Raw genomic sequence first — 18690 nt, forward strand, 5'->3', positions numbered from 1 at the left:
CTTACTTTACATTGGCTTGGGAAAGAAAACTTCAGGTACAGTTCATGATATTGAGTGGGGAACATTTTTTCCAAAACACCCATGTTAGCTCGTTATGCTCTGCTATTCTTGTCCCTCTATAACAGGGGTGGAGAACCTTTTTTCTGCTGAGGGCCATTTTGATATATATAACATTATTTGCATGCCTGGTGCAGCCCACGCCCCCGCTCCTGGCCTCTCCTATCTCTTCCCTGGCCCTTCCCCATGAAGCCATGGCCCTTTTTTGGGTGCATTATGTCCCTTTGAAAAATGAGGGGGGTGTCAATGCTCTTTCTGGCACAGGGCACCAAAAAGTCTAGTTACGGCTCTGACTGTGATATATTTTCTTTATAATCCCAATGCATAGGACTGTTTATTTTATGCAATGTATTGTATTTCTCCCACTCCTAGAACTTATCACTATGTGTATTTGTTTCCGAATATGTATGTGCCCCCCCCCCCTTCTTTCTCTTTTTTTCTCTCTCAATAAAAACAGTTTTGATAAAAAAAATCAATGGCATTCACAGAGCATCACAATCCCCAAAGCGCCGAGAAGTGAGGTAACTACCAGCGATCACACTAGAACTGGCAACAAACAGTTCTTTTGAGCATGTGAGCACATAGGTTATTCCGGCCGCAGTCCCGGGCTCTCCATCTGGTCAAAACAGCTTCCTTATCTCCTGTACTGGAATACTGCTCCACAGTCAGGGATTCGAAATGGCACCCACGCGTTCCGACCCACCCCAGGTCTTTCTCAAGGTCAGCCTGGTTAGCGAATCATTGATTTTATCCTTTTTTTATACATGTTTTATGGATGTTTGTTTATGCTGTATTATTAAAATGGTATAACAATATATGCATATTTCTCTCTCCCTATTTGTTTGGGTTTTCACCACTGAGTGGCGTTAAACGTGTATCTGATTTAAAGGAAAAGTGGAGTGATTCATCCCATTATAAGGACTGATAATCTGTTTCCCAATTGTTGACCCTGGGAATGAATATGGCCGATAGGGCTGGCAGGTGCTTTTCTGCTCATTTGAGAATGCAGGTTTTCTTCATCACTAAGGGGCTTCTTGCTTCTCCCAGGTGATTGATGTATGCCACCGCAGTGACATTGTTTGACTGTACCTTTACTGGATGCCTCTGAAGAAGTGGGCAAGCCTATGTCAAAGCATAGAAAATCGCCCTGAGTTCCAATACATTGATTGGTAACTGAGACTCTTGTTGGGACCACAGGCCCCGGAATTGATAATGTAGAGTCACTGCACCCCAGCCTCGCTGACAGATATCTGTGGTCACCAAGGTCCTATCACAGATCACAAAACGGCAAAAAACTATGACATAGTTGGAGTTCAGCCACAAAAGGAGGGACATGTCCAAGAATAGAGTTATATTACCTTGGCTTGAATAGGAGAAGATGAGACCTGCTCTATTTGGGTAGAAGATCCAACTGTATCTCCCGGGCATGGAACCTGCCAAACTTAACTGCCTCGAAGTACAGTAGGAGACCACCTTCCCCAAGAGGAGCATACACAAGTTAATGGATACCGACCTCATTTTTAAAACTAGTTTCTCTATGGATTGAGTCACCAGAATTTTGTATGGAGGAAGAAATATCCTCTGTAAGACTCTGTCAAATAACATGCCCAGCAGCAACAGTCTCTGGGCCTGATTCAGACCCACTCGCGAGCGCTAGGCGCTCGCAAGCGGGTCGATGTTGCCCAAGTGCGCATGCGCATGACGCAGGCGGCTCCGTCGTGTGCATGCGCGAGACCCGAATAACGACGGCCAAGCCGTCGTTATGGGTCTAGCACCAAAGGGGGCGTGCTGTCGATGGTGATTGACAGCACGCCCCCTTTGGTGGGCGTGCCGGGGGCGTGGCTGCCCAGACGGAGGCATTCCCATGGGAACGCCTACCGTCTGGGGCCGGCCCCACTGACATCACTAGTGATGTCAGTGGGAGTGCTTTTGGCTCTGATAGAGCCAAAAGCACTCCAGGGCTTGCGGCAGCGAGACCCTACCACAAGGGTCTCGTCGCAGGCCCGATGGTCGCGATGGTCTTGACCATCGCGATCATCATTTTGGCCGCTCGCTATAGCTGTGGGTGGTAACACACAGCTATGCGAGCGGCCAGGAGGCCGCTCCAAAAAGGAGGAGGGACGTCCCTGATTCAGAGCGAGCGCTCTGTCAGAGCGTCTGGCTCTGAATCAGGGCCTCTGTTTGATGCGTCAAAGATACATACACAAACAGAGTGTTAACTGATGGGGCCTTTATAATGAGATCTTCCAGATAAGAGACACTGTTTACTCCTAGTGACCGAAAGTGAGTCATTACTGCCATTACCTTGGTACCTTGGTGAAAACACGAGGTGCAGAGAAAAGGCCAAACGGCAGGGCTCAATCCTTTATCACAAAGTGCAGGAATGCTTGATAAGGTTCCCATATGGGAATGTGTAGATACACATCCCAAATGTCCAATGACACCAGGAACACCCAAGCTTCCTTGCTCGCAGACTCAATCTTGAATCTTTGAAAATGCAAAGATAGAGATTTGAAATTCAAAATAGGCCAAACTAACCATCGGGATTTGGGCTCGGTGGGGGCAGGGTGTTAGACCAATTCCTTCCCCTTGGGCTAACAGGCAGATTGGGAACCAATTGGAGTCCTCCTGGTGAAGTGAAGACCCCCCAGCAAAGCCCCTGAGTTGGTGCTGATGCTAAGCCCCACCTCCCAGCCTTCCCGCTGCGGCTCAGTTTAAATGAGCAGCTGTGTTACTTAATGGCAGACAAGTGCAGCTCTATGTAATAAGCCGCTGTTATGCAGATGGCAGAAAAAGGTGGCAATGCAGTTTTAAATTTAAAAAGCCGCTACAACGCCAATGGTTAGCCGCTAAAAACTAGAGGCTGCGGGTGCACCGCATCTTGAAGTTGGGAGACTCACTATCTGAGAGAGCAGGTACTACTTAATGCTGCTGAGTCCCTTGGGTGTGCAATGGAGCCACAGTGTTACACTATGCTCAGGGACCCGGACACTAACCTGTGCCAGCTGTGGTGGGTCCCACCAGATACTCCCTTGGTGCAGGCAGACTTTGGTAGCATACAGTCTGCCCAGGGGGAATGTAAAAAATAAATAAAAAGTAATACTAGGCTGCATGGCAGCCACAGATGCACGGCTCCAACTGGCACATAATCTAAACTGAAGTCAGGTTGGTTTTAGAGGGGAGGAGCTGTGTCCAAATCATTTAAGATTTAAAGTGCCAGGCTCTATACACCACCATCTATACCCCCGACTAACTCCAGTGTCCCCCAATGGATGAAGGAGATATAACAGATATTTAATATTTATCACTTTAAGGGTGGGATTCAAGTAGCTCCATTAACTGAACGGGTGCTAATTGATCACCGTCCCATATTCAATTATTCCCACTTATCGGGAATTTCTTTTCGGGTCTCCGGAGACCAGAAAAGAAATCCCCGTTAATTGTGCTGTTATTGGGTGAGAATTCCAGGTAATGCACAAGTCCGTGAACTTATCACAGATCCTGTGCATTATAGCGCAATAACCCGTGATAATGTGAATACGGGAAGCTAATTAATAGTCCCGGGTATTAAAGCCCGAGGCTACCTCCTGTTATTACCCACTGTACTTTACCAAGGGTAATTGAATTCCCCCTAAATCTCCTGTTAAGGGGTATTGATTGTTCTACTAATTGTTATAAAGATACTGTTAATAAGCTGCTGGTCATTGAGGAGCAGCATTTAATATGTTGGTTTTCATTTGGAAGGTAGCTAATTTGACAATGGTCACAGCACTTCTAATATGTTGGTTGTCATTTTGAAGTGTACAGTTGATGCAAACATTACATACTGAAGTTAACTAAGGGCTTTAATAATATTCACCGGGGAATGTATTAATGTGTTATCTTTATAATGGTGACCAACTGACTGTATTCAGTCTCTATTCCATTCCATTTTCTGACAGGAAAACAAGAGAGAGAAGGGTTCAGGTATAGACATCGGCATTGCTGGGACTGACTGCAGCAGATGTTGGAGCAGGGATGAGGCTCACTTCTTGTTCTATAATCTGTCTCCAAAACCCCTTCTCAACAAAACATGTCCTGTACACACACTCAACAATCGTGTGTGCTGCCCCTCCCCCTGCAGGAACTTCCAAAGCAACAGTGAGCAAAATTCTTTATGGTGAGCATAAGAAAACATGGCACAAGGTGGGCAGGTGCAACTAGGAGGTTTGGCTTCTTTTGTATTAGTTTAAGCAAGATTCACTTTCTGTGACACTCATACAAAACGCGTCAGGAACACTCGGAGTGGGTAGCACAATTTCTTTATTGTAGACCTCATAGAGTACAGTATGTCTATTGAGTGTCAAGGATATTTTCTTGTAATTTCAGTTTGCTTTTCTTGAAGTGGGTTGGATCTACTTCTTAAGAAATTGTTCTTGAAATAATAGGTAGGTATTGCCATTTAATTAATTTGCCTTATGGTGATAGATCTTGTGTATTATTTTTCGATATCGTAATCAGTTCCATTATGATCTCGAAGTCTAAGTCTGTCAACACAAGGGACGGACTGGGCTAAAATTCAGCCCTGGCATTCTATCTGTGCGTGTATGAAAATGGCCACGGATCACAAGGGCACCGTCATGTGGCATGCCCAGTCTAAACGTGCCAACAGTTTTACTGCAACTCCAGAAGCATGGCCCCCGGCTGCACCGATCTTTAGTTTGTGTGGCTGGATGCAAAACGTGCCAGATGGCCAGTATGGTGTGGCAACACATTTTACGATTACCACTCCCAAGGTAGAAAATTTTAACCATGTGACTGAATTTACTCCTAACTAAATAAGGCCATTATGTTTTATGTGTGCACTAGTGACTTTCTAGTCATTGAGAAGGCTAATTTAAGGATCAAAAGGACTGTTCATAGTAAAAGATTTGATACTGTACCAATTCTTCCAAGTACCAAGGGTTTTAAATAACAATGTTTAACTTTTTTAAATTTCTTTATACATATATACTTGAAAGTTGTGCAATTACATTTCTTTATGATTTTATGATAAAGATTAAGAAAAAAACCTTACTTGTTGTTCTTTGTGTTTCCGGAGCTGTAGCGCTCTGCTCTCCATCTGAGGTCACAGTGTAGATGGTGAATTTGTAGTTTACTCCTGGTGACAGTCCAGTCACCTGTACAAAGTTGGTTGTTATATTGGTGATGTTCACATTGCCTGGCTGCCCTAACACATTGTAGGTGTATGTTTTGTTATTAGTATCATTAGGGATTGTCCAATTAAGGAATACAGAATTCATCCCTGCAGCAGAGGCAACAAAGCCAGAGACAGGGGAGGGTCCTGAGGAGACAAAAATACAGGAGTTTTACGCTATATTCCAGTATATATTACCAAACACCAACTGAAAGTAAACAGTTAAATTGTCATAAACATATATTTAGAGAACTATACTGGCATTGAGGTCTGCCAGTATTTTTGATTGCCAGGTTTAATAACTTTTTCCTGCCTTTTGGTATGAGTGTTGCTGTGTAATGGAAAACTGACATTTAAACATTAAAATTCAAATTAACTAAACCTTTTTCATGGAAACCAAGGAACTGCTTCACCAAAAAACAATAAAACAAAACACTTCTAGCCATTTTTCATAGATAGTTCTTATAGTTGCCGTTCTATACAAAGGTGAATGTTGTGGTTTCTGCATGGATGTTGCACAGGGGCCTGCAGATTGGAAATATCTGCCCTGCCTTGCAGACAGGGGCGTAGAAAGTGGGACCGGGACCATGTACTGTAGGGACGTGGCCTAACAGCAGGTAGGCAGAGGAGAACGCAGCTGCTATGCCCGCCTGTGTGCTGGGCTATGGTGAGAGGTTGCTGCAGCTGACATGTGAGAAGGGGGGTGGCGGATAATTAGTATATGCTCCCTCCCCCTTTAGGCACCCCTGATTCCAGAAATGTATATAGTGTAATACAAAACATGAAGTGACTTTAAGTCTTTCGTGATGGAGGATGCATTAGTACTGTATGCTGGTTGTTAAAAGGAAATTCTCAACGGAGAGGTAAAGTGGGCTTATGCCCAGTCACGGAGCTTGTATACACAGTGGGCTTATGCCCAGTAAAGTCACAGAGTTATATGCCCAGTCACGGAGCTTGGCCTTGTATACTGTATATTGTACACATTATAGTCACGGAGCACACACACAGTGGTTATCAGGGCCGGCCCTAACCAATATGGTGCCCTAGGCAAGATTTTGGCTGGTGCCCCCTAGAAGATAATCCTACCACCAATTTTAAAGTGGGTACACACCTGACAGATATATCTGCAGATTATGGTTGTTCATACACACTGAACAACCATCATCTGGGGCCCCGAAGGGCTGCCGCCACAGAGCGACCCCCTCCCCGCCAGCCACTGCAGCAAGTGTAAGGGCGATTGGCTAAACGCCCGTACACACAGCATGATGAACAGATATATCTGCCAACGGCTGTGCTGCACAGTTGACGTGATATGTCTGTGAACAACGTTGTTCACAGACACATGTGTGTACGGGATATGTTCAGCATTTGAGCGGACGAGATACCAAGATATAGATTATATATATATATAAAACAGCATGTGGTAGGGCACTCAAGGAGTATGGTTCTACTGCCGGTGCCTTAATAAATGCAGATATTCACATAGCAGTTCTTCCCCATAATAGAAGCAGGCGGCACTCCATCGGACATAATTAATAAAGTAGTGTATCTTTTGTTCAGCCAATGTTTCAACGGCTTTGTCATCAGGGTGTTCTACCTTAGCAACGGGTCCCGGTTGCTAAGGTAAAACTTCTACTCAGACGGGATCCGACTGCGTCCCTAGTTACCACCCCACAATGCCCCTGTCTGCCTCGCGCTGCTGTGTGACGTCACTGACCTGCAGCACCCGGCGCCCGGAGGAGGAAGAATGGACCCAGAACTAGAACTGTCACTTGTATCATATAAAGGTAAGCACTTGCACTTTTGTCATTTTTCACACCCTGAAGCCGTTTAGGCTTTGAAACGTCCGCTGAATAAAACTACCTTATGAAATAAGGGCCTGATTCAGAGCTGAACGCTCTCACCAGAGCGCTCGCTCTGAATCAGGGCCGTCCTATTTAAATATGGAGCGGCCTTTTGGACGCTCGCATAGCTGTGGGTTACCACCCACAGCTTATGCGAGCGTCCATGATGATGGTCGCGATGGTCAAAGACCATCACGACCATCGGGCTTGCGACGAGACCCTGCGGTAGGGTCTTGCTGCCGCAAGCCCAGGAGTGATTTTGGCTCTATCAGAGCCAAAATCACTCCCACTGACATCATTACTGATGTCAGTGGGGCCGGCTTCAGACGGTAGGCGTTCCCATGGGAACGCCTCCGTCTGGCAGCCACGCCCCCGGCACGCCCACCAAAGGGAGCGTGCTGTCAGTCACCATCCACAGCACGCCCCCTTTGGTGCGAGACCCCGAGCGACGTATTCCTCGTCGCTCGCCGGGTCTCGCGCATGCGCACGACGGAGCTCCCTCCGTCGTGCGCATGCGCATTCGGCAAACATCGACTCGCTTGCGAGCGTCCTTTGCTCGCGAGCGGGTCTGAATGACCCCCTAAGTCCGATAGAGTGCCGTCTGCTTCTATTATGGAGAAGAACTGCTATGTAATATATATACACACACATATATATATATATATATATACAAATACATACATACATACACACATATATATATATATATATATATATATATACACACTGTATCTATGCTGGTAAATTCCTGAACCATGGACACACAGCTGATGTGCACCACACTGATGTGTATACATTTATTGATATGAGTGCTGCACCTTGGAACAATATTTATATATATACACGTGTGTGTGCTGAAGAAATAAAAACCATGAACTTACTTGTTGTTCTTTGTGTTTCCGGAACTGCTTCGCTCCGCACTCCATCTGAGGTCACAGTGTAGATGGTGAATTTGTAGTTTACTCCTGGTGACAGCCCAGTCACCTGTACATAGTTGGTTGTTATATTGATGTTCACATTGCCTGGCTGCCCTAACACATTGTAGGTGTATGATTTGCTATTAATATCATTAGGGAACGTCCAAATAAGATTTACAGTATTCACCCCTACAGCAGAGGCACCGAAGCCAGAGACAGGGGATGGTCCTGAGGAAACAAAAATACAGAATTTTTAAAACAAAGGCCACTATATATATTTACACACACAAACAGGAAGATGGGTCTGCTTCAGATATGTACAGTGTTGCACAGCTGCAGGGAAGTGGCTGCGCAATATCGTACAAGTAATGTGCTAATGCCTGCAGGAGGCGTCTGTGGGCAAAAGACGCCTGCAGTCAGCATCACAGATCCGAGTGCTGCATCTGAAGACTGGAACCTTCTGCCACTCGCATGGTCAGGAAATGTGCATCATCAGACGCAGACCCTGGCCTCAGCACTGCCGGAAAACGAGAGAAACACAACCACTGTTTCCGGGAACACAGGCTGGAGATGCCTCCTCCCCCCCACAAATGGCTGCAGCATGTCAATCATACTGCGGCTTGGGGGCACTGCATGCTATCACGCAGGACTCACGCAGGTTCTTCACATTCGCAAAACAAGTCCTGCGCTTGTGCAGGCCCACAGTAATCGGATATGTATATAAACCATTGGGTTTAGGCTCATATCTGAATCCGGCCCATTAAACAGTCGTCATCTGCACATACAGTTGGTTGTTATATTGTTGACATTCAAATTGCTTGGCTCCCCGAACACATTGTATGTTATATTGCTGATACACCTGTAGCAGTGATGTGAACCCTTATTAGGGATCTGCAAGATCTTCAACTTTACCAAGCTGCCGTTCCCTTAAAACTAGATAAGTTAACTGACTCTCATCGGTCTTCAACTCCAAGAAATAATAGCTTGTATTTCCAAGATTTTATAATGTACAGAACACTATACAAGATGTCTAAGTGTTGAGTACTAGTGTTTGGATACAGAGGTGATGCTTCCCTGATTGGTCTGCTGCCTGACATTCCCCACAGCATGTACGCCATAAATGGATGCAAACTATCGATGGTTTCCCATCAATGGTTTCATTCCATCAACAGTGACCGCCGCTGCCCATCTCTAGTTTAAAGGCTGGAGCTGGATATTATAGGGAGCTGTGAGCAGAGGAGACTTGGTACTCAACATGAGAATGTGAGATGGGACTGTTTTCAACCTGATGGGTGCGGGGAGGGTGCTTGAAAAAGGAGGTGTGTTTGTCATTAGAGCCTATAGAGTACAGGGATGTCTGAAATAAATAGAGCTATGACTTTATTGGAATGTGGACTATGGGGAGGGGTGACATTATCAGGGTGTCATGGTGTAGAATATGGGGAGGGGTTGTGTTCGGTAATTAGAGCTATAACATCATTGGTGTTATAATGTAGGAAGGTGAAGGTGCAGTAATTAGAGCTATATCATTATCAGGCTGTAGAATATGAGGAGAGGATATATGGAATAATTATATTTAAAATATTGTAGAAGTGTCGGGATATAGAATATGGGGGGAGGTTATGTGTACGTAGTATAGTAAAGCTATAACATTGTCAGCATGAAGAATAAAGGGTGTATGTGCGGTGAAAAAACGTAATAAAGTAAAATATTACCCAGACAATGCTGGACACATATGCTAGTAGTAGTAACTATTACAAGTGATTTCTTATTACTCATTTGCAGGAGAGACGTTGGGTCACCACTTTAACTTCTTCGCTGTTAAAGATGAGTGGTCCTAAGTACTCTAGGGGTTCAAATGGAGAGACTTATGTTACAGTCTCCCCTTATAGATGCTGTTGCAGAAACTTGGGAGGGGTTGAGGCTTGATGACCTAATTACCACAGGAACCCAATGCCATCTTTAAGATCTGCCCTCTCCAGGTGGGTTGGGTAGGGGATCCCGATGGTCAGGATGGCGACAGTCAGAATACTGACAGTGGCATCCCGATGGTCACAATCCTGAAAGATTTAGGTAAGTATTCTAACCCTAACCCACCTTTCCTGCAGCCTAACCCTAACCCACTCCCCCATTTTTGCACCCCCCCATTTTTTTTAAATAGGGACATAAGATAGTGCACCTGAAAAAGGGCCATGGCCTCATGGGGAAGGGCCAGGGAAGAGATAGGGGAGGCCAGGAGATGCTGGGGATAACAGAAGAGGAAGCTACAAGTGAGAATGAAACAGCGCCCCCTGCCCTGCCCTGTAACTTTTTTTCTTGCCCATATCCATTTAGATAGTTATTTATTCACAAGCGCTCCTTTTTTTTTACATCTCTATTGAATCTTAATGCATTAAGGAGCTGCTGAAATACATTCCCCTAGAACAGTGCAGTCCTTCCTTTCCCTCATTTCGCTAACCACAAATATTAAGTTTTCCCCCAGATGTGTGATAGAGGAACTGCAGCATATATCTCAGATACATTCTGCGATTCCTTCATTCCCTCTGGCAGCCGCATCGCTTTCTATGGGGGATGCGATGTTGCCAAATTTACCAACTTCCAGAATGTGATGCATCCCAAAGATTGGCCCCAGTAGCTAACGCCATCTGAAAATAACGTTGGCCACTGTAGCCTATGGACTAAATGCATAATTAGCTGGGAGGGCCGGAGCCCTCATTGGCAATGGTGGCCGCGCATGTGCAGTCAGGGCAGCATTCTGGGCACATCGCAGGGACAGACTTCAATCGGAGTCCCTGTCCCTGCGTTTGCCGGTTGATACATTCCATGGAATGACTGCTTCTTGCAATGCAATCATGAGCAGTAATGTCATGCCCATATCGCACTGCAAATGCAATCATTAATAAATTAGTCCCATTGTCTGATGATCATCTGCAATTGAGACACTTCAGCATTCACATAGGAGGTCATATGTAAAACCGTCACCTGCATAAGGGGTGGTTCAGGTTTTGATGGTGCGAACGAATGTAGCATCAGGTGGTATTACAGCATCTATAGATGCTCAAAGTGGGCATCTCAATCCTTGCACATTCAGACGCATGGAAGTACACCAGGCAAGGGCTTGTAGCAGCATTTGCATAAAGTGGCAGACGGACGACCGCCAATAAAATGCACACCCCACTAAGAATCAGGCCCTTAGTATGCATGACCTTGCGCATACTGGCACTTACACACTCAGGAGATCCCTCCTTTCAAAGAGGGGTGTCAAACAATATGCCCCCTTAGTAGTATTTGTCTGGTGCTCACTTAACAATAATACTATATATTACTAAAAGCTATAGGAAATCCATAGTTGAGGGTGCACTTATGCTCATTTTCCCCACATCCTTCTTAAACAACGATATTATTCCTACACATTTTTGGCCTGATTTAGAGCCGCACATAACATTTTCGAAAATGCGGCCACTTTCCGTGCTCTGAAATAAACGCGTATCTACACTTGCACTCAGAGTGGGTCACATCTTTGCATTCGCATCACCCCCATCCATCTGCTTGTGAAAGTAGCCATCATCAGCAGCACACAAGTGCACCAGCCCTATCCTTTGTACAAGAGATCATCCTGAATAGCCCGCAATTCCGTCTACATGCCCAATGCACACTTATTCCATGTGCAAGCACCCAATTGACGCTCAGTAAATGCCCCCTCCATGCAGTCAGAAATATAAATAAAAACATTGACTTACTAGAGTAAAGCTGGGTGCACACGTAAAGATTTTCTGTCCAGCCATCCAACTAGTTGATTGGTTGGAATGAAAATCTGGTAAGGTATGAATGCAAATAACAATTGGCAATTTGCTCCCAAATGCCGGAAAATGGACAAAAACTGTTGTTTGAACAAATTGTTTAGATCCAACATTTAACAAACTTGTCTGACGACCGTTTTCATCTGTTTTCTGGCATTTAGGAGCAAATTACTGATTGTCATTTGCTTTCATACCTTACCAGATTTCATTCCAACCAATCGTGTGTACCCAGCTTAAGTCTTCTGGGTACCAATATTGTATCACTACAGGGTCACTTTTACTTTCCATTCAAATATTATTATTATTTTATTTGACTTCACAATACTTTGTTTCCAGTACGCGGTGGGCCCTGAGTTGGGTGCTCCATCTTCAAGGCAAAATTAAGCTTGCTAGCGAGAATTTATATTGTTCATTTAATAAAACATTGACCTTAAATGTCCCACATCCCATTGTACTGTTATTATTGGGATAGAAGTGGGATAGATGGAAGTGGGAGACACTGTATTTTTAAGAGATTGGTAACTGGATTTCAATCACTTAACATGTCACAGTGTCAGTGTTTGGTTTTAGGTAGTTGAAGTTCTAATTAAAAAAAAAAATCCCTTTTTTGGAATCAGCTCTAACACAGAATAAGCTTATTGGATTTTTTATTAAAAATAATAATAATAATAAAAGAATTACCAGCCAATTTCTCTGCATTCTAATTATAATATATAGTAGATGGGTTCTACTGTTGAAAACATTACTAGCCTCTGTATAAGAGAGTTATAATGGAAGGCTCAGTTAAACCTTAACTATAATTTACGACTTCAATCAGTCTAACATATTTATTGCTTTTATAAATTTGCAATATTGTACATGCATTTTGATTTTTGTTTTTTCAATAATTCTTTATTTTGAATGGTCATTCAAGAATACAGAAAAGAGAACAATAAGATTGTGAAATATACAGAGACACATGAAACACAAGAAAATATATAAATGGACATTGATGAGAAATCAAAAATTAAATCCAATAGACACTAACAGTTGACCAATATTCCTTTTTTTCTTGTTGAAAGGCTAATAATTAACAAAAATAACAAAATTAGCAGAAGTGAGGGCAAATATGGGGAATGAGTATAGGAACAGGGGTGGGTGGCAACGAAATAGGACCATGTGGATAGCCACAAACTAAGCATCATGGAAATCACCAAAGGTAACGAGGGTGGGGCAAGTTGGGAGAGGTACTGTTTACCGCACACAGGTCACCTTAAGAGGCTAGTGCACAGGGACGGAGGGAGATGGGAATCTGCGTTCTGCAAACAACCAGGGGGCCCGAACTTGATTGAATGGCCCGTCATAAAGGTAATAGGTTATCTCCTCCATATCTGCCACATACCAGATATGGGCCCTCATTCAGAGCCGTACGCTCTGAGCAGAGCGCACGCTCTGCATGAGGGCCGGGCTCCATTTTCATGGAGCGTCCTCCTGGACGCTCGTATAGCTGTGGGTCACCACCCACAGGCTATACGAGCGTGCATTTTGATGGCCGCGATGGTCGTGACCATCGCGACCATCGAAATTGCGAGCCGGAGCCTGCGGTTGAGGTTTTCAACCGCAAGCTCCGGAGTGATTTTGGCTCTATCAGAGCCAAAATCACTCCCACTGACATCACTAGTGATGTCAGTGGGCCGGCTTCTGACGGGAGGCGTTCCCGTGGGAACGCCCCCATCAGGGAGGCACGCCCCCGGCACGCCCACCAAAGGGGGCGTGCTGTCAATCAACATTGACAGCACGCCCCCTTTGATCGGACACAACGAGCGAAGGAAAGTCCTTCGCTCGTCGTGTCTGGCGCATGCGCACGACGGAGCTCCCTCCGTCGTGCGCATGCTCAGTGCAGACCATCGACCCACTTGCGAGCGGACAGCCGCTCGCGAGTGGGTCTGAATCAGGCCCATGGTCTTTAAGTGCAGAGAGAGACGGAGGGGAAATGTTTCTCCAATTCAAATCCAGTTTGTACACGGAAAGTTTTCTGGAAATTGTATCAAGGTCTGTGGCGGAGGGAGCAGGGCGGATTGGCAGTTATATTCTGTGGGAAAGATCCTGGTGGGCCAATTGGTTGTGGGGCCGGTTTTCCATTAAGGCCCCGCTCACTGATTCGCGTCACCGGCCGGCTCCTGTAGAGACTCACTGCGTGTTTTTTCACAGGCACCCGGCTGCCTGTCAGTTCTGCCTGCCCGCCCCTGAGCCTCTCTCGCGAGAAGAGAGGCCAGCGGTGGCCTATTTAAGCCCTGCCCAGCATGCCGTCAGCGTCACACGTCATGGAGGAGTCAAGAAGTGAAGTGGCGCAGACCACGGGTGACAGCGGCAGTTGGCATGACCGCAAGGGAGGTAAGTTGCGGCGGGGGGCCGCCCAGGCAGTCTGTTAGCCCGATCGTCTCCTCTCTACTCTTTCATCCCCAGGCTGTAAAGTGTCAAGTTTAAGTTTCATTTCACAGCCTGGGGATGGGTAAGAGTGGAGAGGAGACAATCAGGGCTGGCTGCAGTCCAGGGGAAGATGATCTGTCTGTGTGGGAGAAGGGTCTGACATATTAGGGGCGGGGTAAATGAATCATGTTGATCTGTCTGTGGGGGAGTGGGATCTGCTATACTGGGAAGATGATCTGTCTGTGGAGGAGGGGGAGTCTGCTATACTAGGGGCGGGGGAGATGATGATCTGTCTGTGGGGAGGGGGGTCTGCTATGCTAGGGGCGGGGGAGATGATCTGTCTGTGTGGGAGGAGGGGTCTGCTATACTTGGAAGATGATCTGTCTGTGGGGGAGGGGGAGTCTGCTATACTAGGGGCGGGGGAGATGATGATCTGTCTGTAGGGAGGGGGGGTCTGCTATACTAGGGGCGGGGGAGATGATGATCTGTCTGGGGAAGTCTGCTATACTAGGGGCGGGGGAAATGATGATCTGTCTGTGGGGACGGGGGTATGCTATATTAGGGGCGGGGGAGACGATGATCTGTCTGTGGGAATGGGGGGTCTGCTATACTAGGGGCAGGGGAGATGATGATCTGTCTGTGGGGAGGGGGGTATTCTGTGCTAAGGGGAGATGATCTGTGTGTGAGAAAGAAGGACTATTTTGTGCTAGGGCAGGAGAACGTCACTGAGGAGGCGCAGAATGATGGCGCTCGGGAGATGCAGGAGGATGGCACTGTGGGGAGACACAGATGGATGGTGTCGGAGAGAATTGGGGGTGGCACTGGAGAGGCGGAGGGAGATAGCGCTGTAGAAACACATGAGAGGGGATAGGCTGGAGACACACCAAGGCGGTGGTGCTGGAGACACACATATAGGACGGAAGGAACGCTGATACTATTAGAAGAAAATCTTCAGTAAGAAAACAATTCTAATGAAACCATATTCTGATGCAAATGGTACCAAATGAGCAAATATATTTTATTAATATAAAATTGTTTGATATAGGAAACTCCCATTTTGTCCTGCCCCAAAACTTCTGTTACTATGTATTATCTGGTTGAACCTCTGTTGCATGATGATGACATTGGCTTTATTGCTACACAAACAGGCGGCTTCCGGACTATGTGATCTGCTGCATGAATAGTGATCACCGACTCAAGAAACTGCCTGTCCAAGCAGGATTAATTTCTTCAGAGGCTCCCCACTGCAGAGAGATCATATAGGTAAGAAAATACTCATTCACATGCTTAGTGTGCTTATTCACTGGAGAGAGGGATTGGGGGCATGGCTATCATCTCCTGGAGCGGTGGGCATGCCCCCAGCATGAAAAATTGGGGGGAGTGGCTTGTGGGCATGACATTTCACATTAGGCCACACCCCTTGCAAGTAGGCCCCACCCACTTTTGCACGCACATAGGGCCTCTTCCACATTTTTTTTCCAGGTCCACTTATTAATTCCCAATCCGCCCCTGGGAGGGAGGTAACACAGCAAGATCATTTGTCACACAAGCCTCAAAAAGAGAGTTCAAGAGACCATGAACCAAGGGCCTGATTCTGACCCGCTCGCGAGCGCTGTACGCTCGCAAGCGGGTCGATGGTGCCTAAGTGCGCATGCGCACGATGGAGGGAGCTCCGTCGTGCGCATGCGCGAGACCCGGCGAGCGACGGGAAATCCGTCGCTCGGGGTCTCGCACCTAAGGACGGATGGGAACGCCTACCGTCTGAGTCCGGCCCCACTGACATCAGTAGTGATGTCAGTGGGAGTGATTTTGGCTCTGATAGAGCCAAAATCACTCCAGGGCTTGCGGTCACCGAGACCCTACCGCAGGGTCTCGTGGCAAGCCCGATGGTCGCGATGGTCTTGACCATCGCGACCATCATCATGGACGCTCGCTATAGCTGTGGGTGGTAACCCACAGCTATGCGAGCGTCCATGAGGCCGCTCCAAGTTGAGGTAGGAGGGCCCTGATTCAGAGCGAGCGCTCTGGTCAGAGCGTCCGGCTCTGAATCAGGCCCCAAGTCCCAAAAGGGAGAGATATTTGGGCAGGTCCACCATATATGTAGCATAGTACCCCTGCGACCACAACACCACCAGCAGTCAGGTGAAAAGGAAGAGAATATTTTGTTAAGTCTCGTAGGAGTATAATACCAGTAATAATAAATTTTATACATGGTTTATTTTATTTTGGTTGAAATAGAGCTTTTGGCTATTCCCAATCTCCTTTTCTACAATGACTCCTCATCTAGGGAGCCGGGGAGGGGGTGTGGGCAAGCCAAGAACATTTTCCTATTCAGCTTCATGAGATCTCGGAGAGGGAAGGACAGTGTTGAGAAAATGGCATAAAGTTGGGAAATAAAGTTATTGGCCAAGGGGTGATTCTTACATTGACCCCACCTGGAATAAATGTAAGGTCCACCTGGATCTATCAATCCCACTGCCACAATCATTGAGAGGAAGAAGAACCTAAAAAGTGTTGTATAACCTAATGTTGATGATCTAAAGATCTGATTTATCTCAAAATGTACAACAAGTGTTAGGTTAATTATTGATTCCAAGAGCCGTTCTGATCACTGTCATACTATATCCTTAAATATATGTATTTCGAGATCTACCCCTGATGAAGTCTTGACGTAAGACGAAACGCGTAGGGTTTACACTAATGGTGGACATTATGTTATAAACCTTCATTCATTTGTAAGGTGTGGAAAATCTATTTTTATCTGTATAAAAGATGTTGATGTATTAACATAATTATACATTTATCTATCTTAATTTGCGAATTTTTTTATAAAGATTGTTTTACATTGTATTAATGTTGGCCTTTGGGCCTATCTTGGGTGTTTTTCTGGTATGAGGGTATCTTATAGAACCTCAAGAAGGACGTTAAAACAAGTTTTGTCATATGAACTCTCCGATCAGCTCTGAAAAGCGAGCACGAAAGTTGTTATCTACATTCACAAAACACAAATAACTGGAGTCTATAAACCCTGAAGGGATTGTTATTTACAAAGAATATAAGAATTGTCTGTATTATTAAGTGTGTTGTAGCACCCTTGAAGTAATTGTTTTGTATTTAGGTGTTGGTCCTACTAACAGAGGACTTACTGAAAGGAGCGGCTGTTTTTAATATAGCGCAGGTTGGTTTTGGTTATATATATTCCAATATATATTTACAAACACCAACAAGAAGTAAAATAGTCATATCATCATCATATAGAAGTCTTCTGAGAACTTCAGTGCCAATACCCGTCATTGCCAAGCTTATTGCCTTTTAGTAGCTGTACAGTGTGTTCTAGCACAAATGAGAAATTAACATGGAAGTTTAAATTAGGTGCCTTGTCCTTAGTGTAGTTCCAGAAACAGAGCTATTGGAGTGCAGCGCATGCAGGGAACAATAAAACTAAAAGTGTCTATTATTTATTCCTAGTTATCACAGTTACCGTTCTGTACAAAGAATTTTGCTGGTTGAATGGACAGGTATCCAGCTTTATTTTAACCCCAAAATGAGGTCAAACCTCTGAAAACTGCAGTTTGCTGAGGTTTGCAGCAATCCCCATATGCATTAAAATGGTCTGCAGAGAATATCTCCGATATCCACTGCGACCCACCGGCACTGCAGTTCCCATATAATTATATGGGGCTGTGATGTGCCGGTATGCACCAAGGCATGTTGTATATCATTTTAATCAATATAATCTGCTTGCGCATCCTGTTTGCATAATTTTACGAAATAAGACCCATTAATGTATGTAATACTAGAGATATCACTTCTATGTCCTGGTTACAATTATCCACTGACAATTTCCACAGTCCCCATTCTTTACTATGGGGATGTAGGAATTATGTAATTCACCATGTTCCGTAAACGCATTTTTTTCAGAACTTGTGAGTGACATGGTGTACAGCCCCCAAATGTGTTCACAAGCTGCTGGCAGCTTGTGCAGCTGAGGAATCTTTACAGATCCCTGTTGACACCCCCCTTTCCCCCACCGCTTTGTACACACTGCTTATGGTCCTCTGCTCCACCTCCGGCTCAGCATTCTCCGTCAGACCTCCCTGTGCCCTGCTGCACAGCTGCTGAGCCCCCACACTGGTCTCCAGTGCAGGCCGTCTGGGTCCCGGCAGCCAGCGCCCCACGCTCCAAGCTTACCTTATCCGTCCAGATTTTTGCAATTACCGTCTGATCTGGAGACAGGGCCTGTGTGGTGACTGACTGCGCAACCGCCTCTGCCTATGCAGCTGACCGCGCATGCGCATAATGTTAATAGTACATGCATGGCTGCAAATAGTATTGGAAGAACGGAGCAGCAGGTGAAAAGTCTCAAACTTCTAAAAAGCTGACTCCTCTGAAGGAGCAACTTTTCGAAAGTGATAATAAAGTTAATGATTCATGATGATTGCTTCCGAAGTGTTCATTGAGCTTGCTGTGAGTTGAATACTTAATTA

General features: G+C 45.6%; 1 protein-coding gene across 1 annotated transcript in view; it reads right to left on the reverse strand.

Moving 5' to 3' along the window:
• Positions 1–18690, reverse strand: part of PTPRH (protein tyrosine phosphatase receptor type H) — a 157262-nt gene that overhangs the window by 62214 nt on the left and 76358 nt on the right. The window contains exon 8 of the mRNA XM_088450970.1: positions 7959–8222. Within this exon, the coding sequence (XP_088307096.1) occupies positions 7959–8222 (264 nt within the window). The remainder of the gene's footprint in view (positions 1–7958; positions 8223–18690) is intronic.

Source organism: Taudactylus pleione, unplaced genomic scaffold (assembly GCF_031769625.1).
Source record: "Taudactylus pleione unplaced genomic scaffold, aTauple2 ptg000535l, whole genome shotgun sequence".
In the NCBI taxonomy this organism is placed as follows: Eukaryota; Metazoa; Chordata; class Amphibia; order Anura; family Myobatrachidae; genus Taudactylus; species Taudactylus pleione.